We start from the raw sequence: 21,812 nt of genomic DNA, 5'->3' as shown, positions 1-21,812 counted from the left end.
GGTAATATTCTCACCTTATTGGCATCATTCCAAAAGTAATATTTCTAGGAGACATATCGTAAGTACACCGAACTTTGTAGATTTTATCTGCCTTCGTCATGACAACACTGTGATGTTGAACAACTATCGTGTTGCTAAATTGACCATTCTAAAACATAGTTGGGCATTTAGATAAGCCAAAATATATATATAATTCTTTTTAACTCGTTTTCAAAATAGACTACAAAGTAGAAAATCTTTATTTTTCGAGAGCTATGAATAACCCGTGTTACGACCTCGTTTTCACTTATATTCATAGTACTTGAGAAAAAAAATTCAGCTTTTTACTCAATTTTGAAAAAGTTTTTGATAAATATATATATATATATATATATGTATATATATATATATGTATATATATATATATATATATATATATATATATATATATATATATATATTATATATATATATATATATATATATATATATATATATATATATATATATATATATATATATATATATATATATATATATATATATATATATATATATATATATAGGGGTTAGTTGCCCAAGTAGAATCTAAAGCACAGCGGTATTAGGCAGCACAAAGTTATGTTTTGTATAACCCTTCATATTCTAAGTAAAACTTCCTTTTAATATGTATTAATGTATTACAATTGAATTGCTCTAAGAAAGCGGCTCAAAGTTATTTTTTAAGATGCCTTCTTCTAAATCAATATTAAAATTTATACCATTTTATTGCATGGTTCCAAGTCAAACTTTATTCTTAAAAACAAATATTGATAAATTATGTGATATATGTTTCAAAAAGTTTTCTTATAATAAGTTTTTTTTTAATAAAATGATCCCGTTTAATGATATTCCCTAGCAAGGACGTATACAAAGTTTCCTCCGGAGGGGGGGGGGACATAAAAAACTAAAAATAGCATCAGAATTTGTTGATATGCATTTGTTATGCTTTTACTAGTCAGACAAAATTTCAAGGGGGGATTCAAAGATGGTACCCCCTGGATACGACCTTGTTTTCTAGTACTGCTATCAGGGTCATATTCAGGATTTTTTGTGAGGGGGGGGGGACAAAAGGATTTTTCGGAAGAGGGGGGTTGCAAAAAACTTTTAAAAACGCATCAAAATTTGTTTACATTCATTTTGTTACGTTTTTATGAGTCGGACAAACATTTCAGGGGAAGGAAGTTCAAATCCTCTAGCCGCTCCCCCTGGATATGGCCTTGACTGCTATATTTTGATATAGGTTATCTGTTCATTTTCAGTCTTCTTCTGTTCGACATTAGTAGTGTTTTATTGTAATGATCTTGTAAAAATCTTAAAAGCTTTTAAATACAATTTTTATTATGCCTTAAGTTATACATTTCCAGACTTGAGGGTGTGGAAAAAGATGTGCGTTAGACTTCAGAAATTTCGTGAAATCTTTATGGTAAATTTGTCTTTTCTTTATCAAAAAGAATGACCTATATAGGATAGTTATACAAAATTTACTCTTTGTTATGTTTGAAAGGATTATAACCAAATACATTTGGTTATATTTCGGTGGGTCGAAGACATTAGCCTACATTAAAAGAAGAATGAAGATGATTCAACCGTATAAATTCGCTTTAAACCACTATTTAGACAAGTAATTAATTTTATGCTTTGTAAGCAGAACTTAAACTCAATCAAAAGAGGAACGAATTGATTCCTAATTATGAAATTAGCTGGTTTTTATTCAAATTTTAATGAAAATACGAAAACAGTCAACAAAAAATTATAGAATAAATTGTAATATTTGCAGGAAACAGAAACTCGTTGAAATTTATCCAGAAAATAGAAGACAAGGTTTAAACCGGTCGTAAAGAGGATAAGACTTCCTAACTGTGAACTACATCAGTGACATCAATTGGGGGCAGGAGGTGCATAAGCTCCCTTAGTTTTGCCCCTCCCTCCCTAGATTAAAAATATCATTTTGGTGGTATTTTAATTGAAATTTTTTTTTTTTTTTTATTGAAAAATTAGAAAAACGACAAACTTGTCCCTACCTAGATTTTTTAAAATATATTTACCCCCCCCCCCCCTCTAAATTGCCATAAATTGACGTCATGGATTTTCACTGATTTGTGCCCTTTATGATTTTAATATAGCTATGAAATATACTGTATTTAACAAAGCTCTCCACCCAAAATTTGGTTCAATACAGTCTTATTCGAAGGTTGTTTTTACTCATCAGATAACTAAAAGTGTGGTTTAAAATTTCTAGTGTTAAACTAGCACTAAAAAGATGCAGTAATGCAAAAGATCGATGAAAAAGTATTTTTTGGAATTGAATGAAAAACAATTTCAAGCCAAATCGTTCTTTTCAAACCTTCTACAAGCCAATATTATAATATTTTTAATTTTTTTATGCTATTTTGTACTAAAATGTACTTAATTTTTTGTAATTTTATTTAAAAATAAATAAAAATATTGACATAAATGGAAATATATTTTAATTACAATATGCTATTTTGTACTTTTTTTTTTTTTTTACTAAAATGTAAGTAAAATTCGCACAAAAAGCCTCAATTTCGAAAGCCCAGTAAATAAGAAAAGAAAAAAACCTTACAGAATTTACAGTAGCCTACTTGATCTCCATAACAGATAAAAACCAGAATTAATGCCTGTGTCCGTTGTCGTGAAGCAAGCGAAAAATGTACAGTATGGAAGAGATGGCTGGGAGCTTTGCATACCCGTCTCCCCTTAAACAAATTCTTATGTTCGGGAAGGGGAGGTTAGGACTAGTAGCCCTGGGTACTACCCTGTAAGCTATATAAAATTTTACGAAAGAATAATTAACAGCTCAAAGTTGAAATGACTTTTTTTTTTAATTTGTTGATTTTACCTCGACCGAATTACAACTTTATAAATCCTTATTCTTCCGCGGCAAAAAACATATTTATTCCTATTGATTGTGGTTGCCAAAAGAGTTGGTAAGTTCCCCAAATTGAGGGAAAAGGAACGGAATACAATCATACATTTATGGAACGTATTTACATATAATTATACGTTTATGTTCTTTATTTAAAAAAACATTTCACTTTTTCAAAAACCATTGACGAACTTTTGAGCCTCAAGGGCTAGAATAAGGAGTCTAGTGAGATCTACAGTCGGCAGAAAATAAATTCGGAGATTGACTGGAAACAATGAGATTAGAGGAATATAAAAGCTCATAATGCATTTTGATATAAAGTTAATACCCCCTGCGATTTTATATATAATAGATATCCATGATTTTTTTTTTGTAAACATGGAGTAGTAATGAATTATCATAATCACCATAAATAAATCATATAAAAAGCATAAATCATAATAAACAACAAAAACAAGAAGAACAATAGGGATTCTTTTCATAAGACAGTAAAGATAATTTGAATGAATATTCCGACCCTATGTCCAAGGCCCGTCCTCAGCAAGACAAAAATATATAAAAGAAGAAAGACTCACAACAACATGCGATCAATAAAACTAAAAAGCAAAGTTTTTCAACACAGTCCCAGCATCCTTACTTCCACCAGGCTCCTGGCAACCAGGTCCCAGCAACCAGGGCTCCTGGTTGAACTTCGCTGAAGTAAGGATGCTGACACTGTCTTATGAAAAGAATTCCCTATTGTTCTTCTTGTTTTTGTTGTTTGTAATGGAAAAGCAGTGTGGTCTTCGTCGCTATCTTTTTATAAGTCTTAATCAGCAGAAAAGCCGAAATCACAATATAAGCATAACAAGAAAAGAGGCAAATCCTCAAACTAGATAATGAAGACGAAAAATCAACCAAAAAAACAATCATATGTAACAACAGCAAAAAAAAGCACCGAAAGAAAGCAAAAATATGATGCAAAAAATCAAGAAAATTACAATTACTCACAATTCTTTGAAAATGCAGCTAAATATACAGTCACTTCGCATTCATTGTAAAGACAATTAATTTTGTATTTGGCATTTTTTTTAATTTCTTGTTAATTAGCGAGTTTGAACATCTTTTTTTTTTATTTGATAGTCTTTCCGTATTCATTTTATTGATAGTACGCTATTCTTTGGTCCATTTTTATTTTTCGCTGACACTGAGAACGGCCCCCAAACATGGGTTTGAACCAACTACAGTTTCCAAGGCCGTATCCAGGGGGGGGGGGGTTCCCGGGTTTGCCCCCCCCCCCCCCCCCTAAATTTTTGACTGAGTCGAAAATAAGTCGAAAATTAGTAAAACCTAGGTAAAAATCAGTAAAATTAGTCGAAAACTGAGTCAAAAATTAGTAACCCCCCCCCCCCAAAAAAAAGTCAAAAATCAGTGAAACCCCCCTGAACAAAAATCCTGGATACGGCCCTGACAGTTTCTTTTGATTTTAATACTCAAATTTCGCATTTACGTCATTACTATCCAATCGGGTAGTAAGAATTGTCATCACTAATAGTAAAAATTATCTGTAATTGATCAATTATAAGTAATGTCATTAATAACTATTAACTATTGTTAATGAAAACTTACAATTGATTGAGTGTTACAATCCTGTCCATTCATAGTTAAATCCAATCGAAAAGAATCCGAATTAATAATATCCACATTGCAAGTTTCACTCCGACCCAAAGCATAAACTCGGCCACTAAACGACTTCGAAGTTTTAATTGCTACTTCGATCTTCGTGTCACGACAGATAACACTTACTGAAATAAATAAAATAATAAATATTCTGCAACTATAATTAATATAACAATAAATGCACTATAATAAATCTATAAATAAAATAATAAAACATAGCAGGAAAGTATATTCATAGTTTCTATTGTTCAACTTATACTTATAACAACACTATATATATTTTAATATTGATGTCATTATTTGTGTATTAGGATATTTGCATTCCAAACATATTTGACCTGCCTAGTGTAGTATATGGTTTAATTATATAATGAAAAGTATATTGTCTTACATCATTCATAACGTTTCATTGACATGATATCTTATGATTTCATTGGTATAATAATTTTATTATTTTTACAAATATTAAATTATTTTACAACATAAATGCTTATGTCTTTTAGATATTTTAAGTTAAAATAATATTGTGTCATTCCATTTGTAACAAGATATCAATGATTTGATAATTTCATCATTATAATATTTTATTATCCTTCAGCACATGCATCATTGCATTTAGTGACATAATACTCTGCAAACAAGAAAAAATATGCATAAACATGAATAAACATAGCGAAACTATACCAGAAACAAAATTAATAAAACACACATATGGACGCCCAAGAGTTAAAAGGATCTGCCTGACAGCGGGGGAGGGGGAAGATGAAAATCATGCTGTTGACTGGACTTTGCTGAGGTTTGGAAGGGACCGCGTACGCGCGAATGTTTTGGGGGGAGGAAAAATTAAAAAATATGTATTAAATTAAGAATATAAGAAAATATATGAAACATAGATAAATTGCGAAAACCGATGGAGGAATGCTGAAACCATACCCTTACATTTTTCTTCTCTGCGTGCCTACACAGGGTGACATCATCCACTTGAGGAATCAAGGGGTTACATAAACTGGATCTTTTAATTATTTGTGGAAAAGTTGAATCAATTTCTATGGACGAATTACCAAGACACCTGGAATCGCAAAAATAAATTTAGCAAAAAAAAGTTCTTGGGAGATGCATGAAAAATTCACATATATTTTGCAAATCTGAAAGTTTTGGAAGGTTTTTACTACTTCAGGTTATATGTGCCATAAATATAATATCTCAAGTATCTCGGATACAAAATAAAATCAATTAAGTTTAATGAGAGGTAATGTTTTATCTAAACTTTAGCCATGAATATACCAGACAGTTCTGACCTTCAAGCACAGCCAATCCTGTGTCGGCCACCGTCTAGTTTGTTCGAATTCGGAATATTCGAATCCTAACAAGCCTAATGATGGCCGGCACAGGGCGAGATGAAATTATTGCTTTATTGTCAGAGGCCAGAACAGCCTGATATATGCAAAAATAAAGGCTATCTAGAACTTAGAACAATTTGACAGTGTAATATGCAATGCAAATAATACAATATGGTATACAGGCATGAATTCAGGAAATTGGGTAGGAACAATCGAAAAATTAATATTTCCACACATATTTTCCATATAAGTTAGCCTTTTTAAGATTTGTGCCCCCCCCCCCTCCATCCTCAAAATGTCCTCTAGTGGTTTTCAATTCTTCTGCACATGCCTGAGGCTAAAGGTAAGGAATTACCTAAAACATTTTCCAAGTTGAAGAGTAATCTTTAGACAGCTAAAAATAACCATCTTATCCAAGGGCGACCACAGAAACTTTTCTAAGAAGTGAGCAGGAGGCGGGTGCTGAAAATATTTCCCAGAGCTTAAGAATACATTTTCCCAGAAAATTGTTTTCTCAAATTTCCTGAAGTTTTCGTAAAGTTCATTTTTTCAGTTATAGCGCTGTCCTCTTCCTGTTCAGAGGAGGGTTATATCCAGATGAGTTACCCAGTCTGAACACCCGCGCAATAACAGTTCTCCGACTCGCATGTTCGTTGTAAAAACAAAACTATTTCTTCTGAAAATTTAAAAGAATTTCCCTTACTAGTAAATTGTTCTTAAAAATACAGACAATAAAACCCTTATTTGACCCCGTTAGTAATGTTTACCAGTTATTTTTCTTAACTTACCATCGTAGCATATGCCTCTGCTATCACAATTTATGTCTGTGCCATCTGCCGAAGGTCTTGAAGTACTGAAGTCAGGCATTGTAAATGTGCTAAACTTGTCAGTAACAGAACCTGAAGATCCTGGTACACTCTGGCCATCACTCTTATCTGGATCGTCTGGAAAAAAAGATTAACAATCATTCATACTCAAAGAATGAAACTAATTGCCCTCACAAATCACTCACTGTGCACCTGAAACAACCAAACTAATGCTCCAGTTTGTTAAGCCCTATTCACATGTGTGCTTAGCCAGACATCAGTATCTAGACATAATCATTATCTACCAATCATAATCTATTTCCTTTTTTATAAACAGCCTTGATTAGCCCAAATTAATAATTGCTAAAATTTAATTTCTAGCTGAACGTAAGTGTGAACGGAGCTTAAGGCTCATTTTTTTCACTATTTTCCAGAGGCTGTTTCTCTGATGAAGGGCCTTACTTATCTAAATTTGATTTTGCGCAATCATACTATTGTCCTGAGGGAGGAATTTAAAAGCATCAAAGATAAAACATAATTTTACTAGTTAATTAATTACAAAATAGATTAGTTTATTACTCCTTCCACGTGTTGTTTATATTAGTAGTAGTAGAATTATGGAGTACCTTGAGGGGATCCTTCATCAATCTTTATCAAACACTTTGCTTCTCAGATGTGAGAAAAAAAAAGGATGATACAGTGGCATCAATTCACGAAAATTTAGAGCTGGCAAAATACATTTCCTTCAAAATATAGGGAGAGGGGGCAAATTTTTCGTTATTCAACTTTTCCAAGAAAAACAGAAAAAGTATTTTTTTAATGAAAACACCCCCCACAAAAAAGATGCTTTTCGAAACTGAGGGGATGGGCCACATAATCCCTCCCCCCCAATTGACACCACCGGGATGATATCCAAAAAATACTAAAGTTTCCTTTTTCCAAGGAGATACGTTAGATAAACAAGGCTTGAAATAGTATCATAAAAAATAAAAAATAGAATGGGAATACATGGAGAAAAGAACAGGCCTGCTGCGTGAACAGTTTAAATTCCTTCGATAACTACCTAACTGTATCAATGGAACATTTGTAAATTGGGTTTTTGATTTCCAAATGGTATCTATACCATATTAGATACCACAAGGTATCTAAATTTTCATTTGTAACTGACCGACTGATAACTAAAATTTACAAATAACAAGAAGTAAAACAACGAGGAATTACTTTAGAATAGTTAAGAATTTTCTAAATGAATATTTCGGCTCTATATGTAAGAGCCGTCATCAGCAAAGCACAGATAAATATAAAAAAAGACTTACAATAAAATACGTGACTATCAAAACTAAAAAAAAAACGAAATAAAAATAGTCTTAGAGTCATCACTCCAAGGAATTTCAACCAACTCAGGAGATATTTTCACTTTCTTAAAATAGTCTTAAAAATAGTCTTAAAAATAGTCTTTCTTAAAAATAGTCTTAGAATCATCACTCCAAGGAATTTCAACCAACTCAGGAGATATTTTCACTTTCTTAAAATAGTCTTAAAAATAGTCTTTCTTAAAAATAGTCTTAGAATCATCACTCCAAGGAATTTCAACCAACTCAGGAGATATTTTCACTTTCTTAAAATAGTCTTAAAAATAGTCTTTCTTAAAAATAGTCTTAGAATCATCACTCCAAGGAATTTCAACCAACTCAGGAGATATTTTCACTTTCTTAAAATAGTCTTAAAAATAGTCTTTCTTAAAAATAGTCTTAGAATCATCACTCCAAGGAATTTCAACCAACTCAGGAGATATTTTCACTTTCTTAAAATAGTCTTAAAAATAGTCCTAAAAATAGTCTTAGAATCATCACTCCAAGGAATTTCAACCAACTCAGGAGATATTTTCACTTTCTTAAAACAAATCCTTGTTTTTTAGCTTTTGTTGTTTATATTATAGAAAGACACTGTGTTCTTCGTCGTTATTTACCTGTAATTAATTCTACGAATGCCAAAGTACAAAAAAAGAAATAACGCTGGTCCAAATGAGCCAACCAGCATGAGGACAATGCTTAAGCTTTTGTCAGATACATCAAACAACGTGATTGTCCAGCCCCAAGAAGAGATATGAACAACGGCGTCGTTTCTGGGGGGGGGGGGTAGTTGGCCCCCAATAATTTTGAGAAAAAAATATTATATGGTTCACACTCCTTGACTCTCTGGATGGAGACCCCTCCCCCTCCCCAATAAAAATGCAGGAGCTACACCCCTGGATATGAATCCCCGTGCCCCTCATCAATTCTAAGTCAAATTGATATTATTATGCATTCGTTCTTTTAATTTAGTTTTTTGGCTAATGAACATTATTTTAATACTATGTTTTGTGATAGTATTGTAAGAGGGGACAAAGGGGTTGTAAAAATATGTCAAATTGACATATTTAAAAATAATGCAGAAGAAGATGACCTACAAAAATAAGAATCTACTTTATAAAATAAATTCATTCATGGTAATTGTCAAGCTAAATTATGATAAATGCTCAACCCAGAATATTAAATGAAATATATCTTCCTGTGAAAAATAAAGAAAAAAGTTATAAGTATACCCAAAGGAAGAACAAATAATCATATACAGCAGCATATTTATAAAATGGTACTAGGTCAAAATAAAATTTAAATATTTTGGTCGGTTGTTCATAATCAAAAGTATTTCCAAAATTAATTCATTATGCCCTATTTAATTTGAAAAGGCACATTAAAACCTACTCAGCCTCTTAAAAAATATATGACTAAAAAAATTCAACCATAATGGGTAGTTAACAACGGTTCATGGCTCTGTGAAGAAGTGTAATTTACAATAAAATGAAAGTTGCGTATGTCTTGGCCCTCATGGTAAGTAGACTGGAAAATTAGTATATTACTATGACTACTTTTAGCTTTACTCACCCGTTTAATCACAATGGAGAAATAGTAATTTTGTGTTTAATAATGTTATAATATAATACGCAAATATATTTGATGTTGTACCCAAGGCCGCGTCAAGGGGGGTAAGGGTTTAACCCCTCCCGAAATTTTCTCCGACTCGTAAGAACCTAGCAAAAATGCAAATAAATAAATTTTTGATGCGTTTTTTAAAGTTTGTTCGTACGCCCCCCCCCCTGAACAAAACCCTGGGTACGGTCTTGGTTATACCGTTAGCTAATATACTGAGCAGTGTTTTAATATTATTTTAAGGATAATTACAGATTATGTAACCTATTTGTAGCACAATCGGCTTTAAAATAACGCCCAACTTTGCGGAAATCAGCACTATTTGTAAAATACATATTTAATCTGGACTTTTGGATTTCTGTATAGTGGCACCAAATCACAAAGATATAAGAGGGGGGGGGGGGGGTCAAAAACACATTTTCAAAATTTAGCGAGGCAAATTTTCAATTTTTCTATTTTTATATGAAAATATTAAAAAAAGCCCTGCACAATGAGAATGCCACAAAAAGTAATTTTTTAAAATCCAGGGGGAGGGGCTCAAATAAATTAGCCTCAAATTTGTAGATAAAAATTTGAAGGGCTGAACATGCGTAGAGTTTTTCGAGCTAAAGTAGCCCTATTTATTCAACATAGGCGTATTTTATACTAACTTTCGAACTAAGAATTTCTCCAGTGGCATCAAATCACTAAAATTTAGGGGGGGGGAGCAAATGAGCGTTTGTAGGCTGATTTTTAAGTGGAAATGATTGGATCCATACATTGCCTTATTGCACTATAAGATTTGTGAGTGAATTACTAACTCACTCAGCATGCTACTTAGTGGCTCGGTTAATCAAACTATCATTGGTGGTGTCCATGTTTTAGATATTTAAAATAATCTACCAAGAATATGGTTTCTTTTCTTTGAAAAAGCCAGCTTATCATTCGGACTTATACTGTTTTAAAACCCTAGAAAAACCGCTAGGTCCATCTAGCTCTTCAGTGACTGGCACCAATTCACGAAAATGTAGGGGGGGGGGGGTATCTAAATCTAGTGGGACGAGGAGATTTTATTCTTTTCAATTTTTGTCAATGAAAATACTGAAAAAGGCATTTCCAATAAAAATAACTCAAAAATTCAGAATTAGAGGGGGGGGGGTTACCCCTCAATTAATACCACTGCCTTCAGTAATTTTTCAATACTTATTTTAGTGGAAACTGCAAATTTCAATTTATGTGGCATGTATTCTGTAGGGTTGTGTTTTACGACGTTCAAATTGTAGTTTAGGAAATTAAAGACCAAACAATATTTAATACCAACTTTGGTGAAAACAAAATACCCTTTTTGAAATGTCTACTCACTTTGTTTTGCTTTATTACAGTCCTAGGTAAGTAGGTATTAATATTCAATTGAGTTTCTTGAGAGGGAAAGATGTTAAGAAAACAATTTTTGCTTCATAATATGCAGTGAAAACGTAGTTAACACATTTTGAAGCCGCTTTCACTATACTTTATCCCAAACCCCTCTAATGTGCAAATATAGAGCCCAAATTAAATATTCCCCATGCATTTTGCCATGCGCCACTCTAGTTTCAACTTTATATCCATAAATTGAATCAAAGCTGACTCAAAGACAAGAAACGGAAATATAAATGAGAAATATATAATGTGGGCTTCATATTTCCACGTTAAGGAGGGGGGGGTAAAGTATGGTGGAAGTGGCTTCAAAATGTGCCAACAAAGTTAAATTTTGTACAGGTGGTGGATGGGGGGCTTTTGAATACCCTAGTTTATGGAGGTTAAGACCCAAAGGCCAGAATTAATTAGAAAACTAGAATCGTTTGACATTCTTGTCATTTTTATTTCATTTTGTCTATCTTGGCGGATCTTCGAAAAAAAAAAGGTTTTAGAACACACAATATTGTTCTGACAGAAATAAATAGTGTATTTCAGAGGTACTTTAAGCTCTCTGGGAATCCTAAAATTTTTGCAGTTTTAGAGTCATTTCCCACACTCCTCATGGTATTTGGATATTTTGTCGTTTTTAATCCCCTCCCCCTCGCCGTTAAAATTGAATTTCTGTGTATGAGCCAACGCATATGTAGTTTCCAAGTCATATAAGTTAGGTAGAAAGAATATATCAACATTGATATGCCCAAGAAAAAGGCAAAAAAAAAACTAACGAGTATCTACCGATGAAATATTCTACCCGACACTTGCCCGGTAGAATGTCTTCATTATCTTTGCTATTCTTATGGCATTTCGTCATTCATATTTTTAAACAGATTTCCCAGAAAAGTAGGCCTAAATATGAGCTAAAAATGATTAAGTGACTGAAGTATGAATTTAAAATTTCAATTAATCCCTTCAAAATTTTTCACATATGCATTTTTCTTGTTCATGTAACCTGAATTATTTTGTCATAATTTGTTCTGATCCTAAGCGTTAGTATTCATTTTGTCTTTGACGACAATTACTGTCAGTCAAGCAACACTTAACACTATATTTACCCGAGTTTCGTAAATCACGCAAACCAGAAATTAACAACGGTAATAAATTGATTTTTTTCCTTTTTCTTTGTATTTCAGATTCTGTCACTGTCAGTGATGTCACAACACGCAGCTCGCATCAAACGGCTGTCTTTACCATCCATAAAAATAGCTTTGGAAAAGCAGACATATCCGTATCCAAAAGCAAGTCCGATGCTTCTTCCGCCTGGATTTTTCAATTATATGGGTAGTAAACCCCAAAGAAACCCAACAATGAGTGTACAGAACTTGCAGACTTTACAGCAGCTTCAAGCTAGACAAAATTATGTATAGTATAAACAGTCCGTATTTAACTTGTATTTATTTATACCAGATTTTCATTAAATATCTACTTCATTTCTATCAGTTTTTTAAAATAGCGAATTCGAAAATAGGACAACTTGAAAAAGGACTGTTTTTATTCGGGAGGGGGGGGGGCCTCTGAAAACTTTCCAAAACAGGCAGATTGCATCTACATCTGATAAATTATACATCAACATTTTGGGATATGGGAAGGGACGGGGCAAGTATTGCCCCTCTAACTGTATGTGTGTAAGAGTGGCTCACATGCATCCATAACGTGCTTTATCAGAGCAGCAAATTTTATGTGTTTTTTTTTAAATTATCTTTCGTGTCTGGCATGTAAGTAGGCAGTATTTTTTGGGGGGGGGGGTGTTTTGGAGGTAAGACTTCAAGGTGCCATATGCAGCGAGTTGCGTAGACATATTGGGAATTATTGGAAAACCAATAAGCATCCCGAGGTTGTTTTATTGTTTTTGGTGGTGATCTGGGGGGGGGGGGGGTACACGGGTCCTAACTCCTGTGTATATATTGTTTGAAAATGTCAAAACATTGTGTATTAAGGGAAAAAATGCTAATAATGAATATTCAATCATAAATCGACGCATAAGTTTTCGCACAAGAAACATTATACTGAGCCCTCTGAGGCCCGAGCCATTTTGACCCCCCCCCCCTCACTGGACCCTTATGCGTTACATTTCAGTAAGGGGACAGCAAGTCTTGTAACTGTGAATGTTGCCCTCTAAAATTTGTAGGTGTTGCCCTCTAAAATATGAGGCAATCAGCATGCATTGTAATTCAAAATCAACTTAATCAAAATGCAATATCTGTTGGAACTCATTACACAATTTAATTTCATATAATTTCAATAATTTAATTTCATATAACTTAGGATTCTTCTTGAAAACGATGACTAAATCTAGAATTTGTGGGTCTATGGGCAAGGGGAAAATAACACTATCTGAAAAAAAAATCAAAATGATTTTCCATAATCTCATTTATTTTTTTAATTATTTATAATTTCGAGACAAAAAAGAAGTTGAGAAAACATACCTTGACAGGAGTTCTCAAAAAACGTTCCGATAGATTCTCCATCATCTAATAGAGGACGTTCTTTCCCTAAATAACTTGACACGCCATCTGGTAGAGTCCAATGGTCCAAATGATATAGTCGACAGTTGGGCTAGAATTTTAAAAAATGCTATCAGAACGCACGTCGCTTAAAAAATCCACTTTTTTAACGTTTTAAGAACGTCACTTAGGCAGAACCAAACTCTTTTTCATATAGCTAGTGTTCTTTTAATATCATTTATTTAACTCTGAGAAAAGGCGCATCTAGAACAAACTCTGTGGGGGGGGGGGGGGTTCAATCTGACAAGGGCGCCTATAATAGATCAAATTGAAAAGTTATTTTAAAAAAGGTAAAAAATGAGGGTGCCAGGATAATCTAGGTGCCTTCCCCCCTTGATCCGCACCTAGCTGTGAGCCCGTCTATAAGACATGAAAAAAGAAGCATAAATGAAAAAAAAAATCAAACGAACATTCGCACAGCAAAACAACGTCAACAGCAGGGCCATATCCAGGATTTTCTTTCGGGGGGTTACAATTTTTTTCGGGAAGTTTTACAAGAAACGCATCAAAAACTTGTTTATATTCATTTTTTCACGTTTTTACGAGTCGGACAAACATTTCCGGGTGGGGAGTTCAACCCCCCCCCCCTGAATACGACCTTGGCCTAACAGGAGACAAAAACTAATTAATAAATCAAATATATATAAATCAACCAAGAGCTCTAAACCATGGGTGATCTGCAGTTTAATTTTTTCAAGTCAGCTTTGAAACTGCGATTTGTGGGTCAGTTTGCCATGTCCACATCACTATATCGGGGAAAAAATAGCCGGGAGTATCACTAGCGCTCATCCTTTTCGGAGTATCAGCCGTCAAATCTTCAGCGATGTCATCAAGTAGCACTAGCGGGTTGCCAAGTCCAAAATAAGAAATAACCTTTCAGTTTCTGTACCATGTTGGTAGACAAGTTCGTACCCAAGGGAGGGGTTTGAGCCCCCCCCCCTGAAATGTTCGTCTGACCCGTAAAAACGTAAAAAAATGGATGTAAACGAATTTTTATGCGTTTTTTAGTTTCGTTTGTGAGCCGCCCCTCCCCCCCCCCTCCCCCAAAAAAATCCTGGGTACGGCCTTGTTGGTAGATATAATAAAAATTTAAAGCATTTACAATAACCTCTTCTTAACTGAAGATGGTCTTTATTCGCATTAAGGGCTGAAAATTAGAAAGAAACTATGTTATTTATTATTGAGAAAGTTGTTATTGTATGAGCTCCTGTTAGAAAATATTGGTTTTATGAAAAAAGACGGTGTTTTTTTGTTCTTTTTGAAAAAAGGTGTGTTTTTAGGCCCTAGCCTCATAACATTTCTTATACTTAATCAGCCTGAAGAATAAATTCAGATAAACAAATCAAGCTCTATTAAAAGGCAAAGCCATCAACTTCAGTTGTCAGTAACCACAAATTTTGAATAGCACCTAATGAATATCTATTCAGTCCATGAACAATTTTTTATTTGTAACAACTAATGCTTATGTAAGCGAAGCTAATTATAACATTCATAAAAAGTTTGTCTTTTCTCACTTAGGGTGTATTTATCCTGTGAAACAGGCAATTTTGCCCAGAGCCTATAGCCAGGGTTGCCACCCGGTGATAAAAAATCAATACATTTTAGTGATTATGTGATTGATTTAGTGGTTTTCTTCAATAATCTAGTTATCTATGTGCAAATGTAGTGTTTTTTTTTTGTTTAGGCAATAAAGAATCACTAAAAATAGTAATAAATCACCAGGGGTGGCATCCTTGCTTATAGCTGCATATTCCATCGTCGTACAAGATGTTTATATAATTTGATTTATTAGTTTTAGAGCTATCCATTCACCAAGCCACAATTATAAAATCACCTTGACTGTTTTTTAGAGTATTGTCTAAAAGCGCTTAAAAATAGGAACATTTAACTATTTTTGCAGGTTTTCCATGTTTTCTCGACGCATTTTTTAATGCAAAAACAGAACATTTCACAAAAAGTACTTTGGTAGATGGATAGAGTTGAATATTAGCTACCAGAAGATTGTCGCCCTATGTTGAAATGTCAAAACCGTAGGACTACTGAAAAATAACATACCAAAACCTTGCTCAGAGATCATGAACCTCCCATAAGGCAATAATTTACAGAGATTATGAATCAATTGACCATACTACTTCAGTTTACACGCCACTAACCCCGCTTTGCAAATTGATTCTTATTAGTATCCATCCCAGGAACGTACGCCTGCACTTTTTTGGGGGGAGGGGTGCAACAATAAAGGAAAGCTGTTTGTTAAATAATTTGAATAAATAGTGGCCAGAAATCTAGAAATATTATGGGAGTTCATGGGGGCGAACCTCCTTGGAGACATACCCAGGGGGACATTTCTGATCAATCCCACATTTCTATCATTGATTACATAACTCATTAGTTCATGAGATACGAATCTTAGGAGTGAAGTCATAGAAATCCACATTTCTTCAATGAAGATTTTTTATTCCCACTATATCAGAGAGTGTGAAACTTTGAATTTTAAAAAAAGGGGACCTGTAAGATTAAAACTAATTACATCCGCTATGGGAAAAAATCACGCTTCTACGGCAGTAAAACATTTTTTGGGACATTTGGACTTTTTTGGGACATTTGGACTTTTTTGGACATTTTTCCCTAATGTCCCCAAAGAAATACTCAGCTTTTCTCCTCACACCCCAGCTGGATAAGTCAGCAATATGCTTTAAAGATCGATCTTTACATTTTAGCTAAAACCCATTTAGCGATGTCTCTAGTTTTTCTTCATTTAACTCAAGGCGCCATCTAGGATACCAAATGAGGTGACTTGGCATTTCTATTGTGTTTGATGATGTTTTGGTAAAGGGTGGCTATATATTATTTTAAGTTTGGACAAAATTTGACAGTGTTATCTTTGTAATTAAACCCTAATCAAAGTTAGCCATTCCTGCCAATTTCTACTTTCTCTAAATTTCTCAACAATGCAATATATTATTACCATGCCGCCTGGCAATATCTTCTAAATCCTCAGCAATTTTATCCACAACCCCATTCCAATCTTCTTCAGCTTATTTGGAATAGTGTGGAGACACTATAACTGAAATCAAATTCCGAGCCATGCAGTGTGTTAATATAACTGAACTCGAGCTCTCTAGCTCCTGTATCACCAAGCTGAGATCAATTGCGCTGTGCCACTAGAGGACCTATTCTACATCTCCTTCAAATTCCGAGTCAACTGAAATCAAATTCCAAGCCATGCAGTGTGTTACTATAACTGAACTCGAGCTCTCTAGCTCCTGTATCACCAAGCTGAGATCAATCGCACTGTGCCACTAGAGGACCTATTCTACATCTCCTTAATATTAGCACATTTTTTAATTGATTAAATTAGGATGCTTTTCACTCATTCGAAATTTAAAAAGTGTGCTATATAGCTACAGAATTTAAATTAATACGAACTACTGTGTTAGTATTAGTAGTAGCATGCAAAGACCTGAGAAACTCGAGCTCTAGATGTGGCAACCCTGTTTCAAACACCAAGAGTAAATGCAATTACCTCTCACCAATATAACATTCGCATTGAAAAAAACAACAATGGTTGGGGGGGGGGGAGACTTGTCACAGGTACTCAGTTTCGGCTTCTGGTAGGCCAGTCATTAACAATAAATTTCTATAAGTATTGATGATATTATGTCGTTGTGTCCTAGTTAGAAGGACAATTCCATTTTTGCAAATGTAGGCTGGTCAAAAGAAAACGAATTGATTTATTTGTTAGTCTATTTTTTAGTCTATAACAAAAATTAATATAAGAAAGACTAATAAAAGAGATTTCTGTTTTAAAGTTTTTAGACTTTTCAATACTTCTTTTGATATCTAAATAATCACTTATTTTGCTTAGGCTATTAATGTTTTGACAGATGAGAAAGATGCTCATTTGTAGATGCTTTTGATAGGAGCGGTTTTGCTTAAAAGAAGGTGCAGATACACGAACTCATAGTGAAGGACAGGGGCCCAAATTAAAGAAAGAAACAATAGCCCCCCTAGGTTTTGAAAAAAATACCTTTTTTAGTATTTTCATTGAAAAATCGAAAAAAAAAACATTTCCCCTTTCCCCCTAGATTTTTGAGATAGCTTCGTAAAAAAAATGAAAAAAATTTTGTCCCACCCCACCAACATTTTCGTGAATTGGCACCCTTGATGACAGAATTAGATTAAAAGATAGAAACAACAATTGAGTTTGTCACCTTATTTGATTCTCCCTCTCGAAAAAATCCTGATCGACACAAAAATTCATTTTCAATTTGGCAAGCCCTTTGACATGCTTGCAGTGAACCAGCAGCAAATTCTTTATCGGGGTAAAAATGAAGACTGGTATGCAGTGCTACCCTGTCATCGGGTATTCCTAAGTCTGGTACTTGAAGAGTCCTTGCCCCATTGCAGGCTTCGTTGCCTGAAATAAATTGTTTGATTATTGAGCTATAAGCCCATAAAAGACAACCGTTCATTAAATAAAAACACTTCAAAGAGCACAACGAAATAAGGAAAGTCGGTGATAACATTACAAATGAACATAACATTGTTATGTTACGCTATTATGTTATGTTAATGTTATCATGTTAATAACACTAATACAATATTACAAGTTTCTTAGTTTCCTCTCAAGAGAACATTTGCATCCCGAAAGAGTTGTGCTATTATAATTTGCTTTGTGCAATGCACTTGCTTTACTCTTATTACGTCATACAGTTATACTACATACATACTTATTACGTCATATCACGTCATGCGACACTTATAACGTCAATACAATTGAGGTATTGACGGGTTACAATTAGGATGAGACACCTTGTATTAACTTTGAGCATCCTGGGTAGTGATATGGCCGTAGTGTTGGGCAGTTGTTACTCCGAAAGCACAAGAAAACAAAATTAGTCAAAAGTAGAGTGAATAATTACTGAGCTCGGAGGAAGGTTAGGGACATTAATTCTGAGGCGTTCCCCCCATGAGACTACAAGGGGCTACTTAATATTTTACAATTTATATCTCCACTATTAAGTTCTGAACATCTTGATTTCGCGTTAAAATGTAAGCAGATTGTTTTTGAATTGTTTAAAAAATTGTTCCGTGTCGAATCGACAGGCCTTAAAAACAAGTCAAATAATTTGATGGTGCATGTCATTGCTTGCCTTCATTTGACAGCAACTTTTTTTAATAACAATAATTTTGACTGACTTTAAATTTGTTTGAAAACTAAGCAATTCATAGGTGGCGCCATAATAACTTCAAAATTTAAATGTTGCAAATTATAATTCTTCGGAATTTTTTTTTAGAAATAGCTTTTAAGAAATAATCTGGTTCATTTTCCCACAATGTTGAAATACAATCTATGAGACTGAAATACGGTATTTGGAAGGAAGCAGCTGGACCCCCTCAGAATCTTGACATGTCACTTTCCTCCAGGGCGAACAAAATAGCTCCTATTTTTGCAATTTTACTTTTCCTACAGTTTTCTAAAAAGTATTACAGGTAGGGGAAAAATAGAGGTTGAAAACCCCTTCCTAAACCGTAACAAGTCAGTGTTAAGGAGGATGACAAAATTGAGGGGGGGGGGAGTAAAACCTTGAAACCAGTTTTCAAGAAATTTTCCAGAAGTAATCCACAACAGCCTCGCAAGACAGCAAAGCTCCACAGATTTTCATTTAAATCACGAAATTTTACAAAATTTTAACCGCTGTCGATGATATCTTTTCTTCTTATCAAAAAAGCGTTGCATCAGGTAAATGCCCAAGTGGGACTTCTACCCCGCCTAAGTTTATATTAACAAATACAATTAGTTTTAATTTAATAAACTTTTTTTTTAATGTGTTGAACCACTCCGCAAAGAACGTATCTGCGCGAATATTGAACAAAGGAGACTCTAATGGAAGTGTGTCCCATTAATTACTATTAAGGCACTAGATTCACTCTTAAGGCACTAGTATTCATACTTCTAGGACGACAAATCAATGAATTATTCTTTTTATGTTTTCACGAATTCAGTGTCAAAACACGTGATTGTTTGATTCCCTAAAAACAAGGACTAAGAAAAGGGGGAAAGTGGCTTTGACTACTAAACTAATTTCCTAAGAAGACATCCATATCCACCTTACCTTTAAGACAAGAATTCTCAAAGTAGTCAATCCCAACGGCATCAACTAGTTCAGTTCCATCGCTGACTGTTCGTCTATCGTCTCGACTGAGATGGCACTGGGTTGTGGCGAAATTATACTCAACAGAGCGACAAAGAAATCTCTCCTGTAAGAAATGCAAGTTTCAAGAGAAGACAAAAAGCAAGTACTATGCGGATTTTTTTCACTCAACCTTGTTTTGATGACCTTGATTGTTTTGATGGCCATGATTGTTTTGATGCCCTTGATTGTTTTGATGGCCTTGATTGTTTTGATGCCCTTGATTGTTTTGATGGCCTAGGGCAGTGATCGACAGCCTTTTTAATTCTAAGGGTCAAACAATCTTTTTAGATACAACAATTTACAATCAATTTACAATCTAAGAGTCAACAATTTACAATCAATTTTCAACAAATTTACGCAACACTTTACACAGTATTTCGACAATTTAATTCACTCCTTAATCTCCCCCCTCCCTAACCCTGGATACGCCATTGATAGTACAGCAGTAAAATAACAACAGGTAAGTTGCACAGGAAGCATAAACCTTAACACTAATTACCTAGTAATCGATAACGTTGGATAAACGGAAAACAGAATGTATGCCTTTAGTTAAGCGTCACTGCCAGTTAATAAAAACCACTCTTCATAGTAAAATTAGAATTTCACAATCATTCTGGTTCAGATCAAGTACTTCTGGTACAATTTCTAATACCAGCCATATATGCACATGCGCATTGACATTTCACGAGCGTATTGGTCCGAAATAGTCACGCTTGGGTGTTATGCCAATGGTACTTGTGGACCACGTTCGCTACCCTGAAATAGCCATACTTGCATATGGGCAGGGTTACCACCCCTAGTGATTTATTAATATTCCTAGCGATTTTTTTATATTGCCTAAACAAAACAAAAATCGCTAAATCAGCACATAAATCACAAGATTATTGAAGGAAATCACTAAAATCTAGTTTTTTTCATCGGGTGGCAACCCTGTATGGGATTCGTATGCAAGCGCGGGGTGTTGTTAATCCGTGAAACATCCTCATTATTGGTATATTTACGGTATATTCATGTTGCTGATTTATTTATTATTTCTTTATTTTTATGATAAATCAATTTAATCTTCGTATATTTTGGTTATAGTGTAGCTACAATTTTGTATTTGTAGGCTGGATGGTTTCTGTTAAGCTAAATTCGAGAATATTTCAAATTGTAATTTAATTAATAATGCATATTCAAACTTATGACAATCATTACAACACATAACGGTTGGGACCTACCCTACGTTCTTTCCTTATTAGCAGCAGAGCATGTCAAACGACAAGCACAATGAAACACCAGTGTATACCCTCTTGTGATGATTGGAAACGTAATGACTGACTATAATTATACAATGGTGAAATACTCACTTCAGGTACCCTTTGTATCAAGGATATGCCCAGGGTATAAAGAAATTCAATTTTTTTTGGCCCCCGACCCTTCAGAAAAGAGAAGCTCTGCGTGTCCTGGCTTATCTTGGGTTTTCTTTCTTAATATCTCAATTTTATTAAAAGCAACCTACTCGCTGGCTATCAGTCTTGGAAGCAGTTGGAGAGTCTGTCTGAATCCATTTAAATCGTCTTGAGTGGAATGGATCCAGATAAAATTACTACCCACCCCCCCCCAAAAAAAAAAATAATCTTGAAAATGAGTGAAAACCGTGCTAGATCAATTCATCTGCATAGGAAGAACCAGAAGCAGGAAGTCTGAAATTGTGTCTGAAATTATATCTAGCAGCGGCCCTACAACAGTTCTTTTATCTCAGAGTTTTATCTAAACGTGCATGCAATAAGTCCCTTTGTTTTTTCTTTGACTCTGGTAAAAAAAAAAAAAAAAAAAAAAATCAGGTATATGGTGTAAACGAGTTGAAAAAACTGTCAAACAAGTTGAAAAAAGGCATGAAAACAGCAATAACTACATGAAAGCTACGAAATATTGGATGAAAAAACTGGACAATCTGAAAATATTGAGACTTCTTGTCAGTGATTCACCTCAGCCATGTCTTCTGTAGATATG

The 21,812-nt window shown here is 34.1% G+C and overlaps 1 protein-coding gene and 1 long non-coding RNA gene across 2 annotated transcripts in view; one reads left to right on the top strand and one right to left on the bottom strand.

Annotated features, from left to right (window-relative positions):
* The window catches only part of tyn (trynity), a 122,584-nt gene that overhangs the window by 33,073 nt on the left and 67,699 nt on the right, over positions 1–21,812 (bottom strand). Inside the window, exons 6-11 of the mRNA XM_089104632.1 lie at positions 19,737–19,881; positions 17,832–18,037; positions 13,543–13,672; positions 6,696–6,851; positions 4,517–4,692; positions 15–148 (exon numbers count right to left, since the gene is read on the bottom strand). Coding sequence (XP_088960758.1) covers positions 15–148; positions 4,517–4,692; positions 6,696–6,851; positions 13,543–13,672; positions 17,832–18,037; positions 19,737–19,881 — 947 coding nt within the window. The remainder of the gene's footprint in view (positions 1–14; positions 149–4,516; positions 4,693–6,695; positions 6,852–13,542; positions 13,673–17,831; positions 18,038–19,736; positions 19,882–21,812) is intronic.
* LOC148941284 (uncharacterized) lies at positions 9,485–12,483 on the top strand. The gene is made up of 2 exons (XR_016143298.1): positions 9,485–9,583; positions 12,250–12,483. It is a non-coding gene; the product is annotated as an uncharacterized LOC148941284 (long non-coding RNA).

This window comes from Artemia sp. Qi Xiang Cuo, chromosome 18 (assembly GCF_049724085.1).
Source record: "Artemia sp. Qi Xiang Cuo chromosome 18, ASM4972408v1, whole genome shotgun sequence".
NCBI classification, from domain to species: Eukaryota; Metazoa; Arthropoda; class Branchiopoda; order Anostraca; family Artemiidae; genus Artemia; species Artemia sp. Qi Xiang Cuo.
Note: the sequence above shows the minus strand (reverse complement) of the source record. Positions and strands in the feature narration are given on the sequence as shown.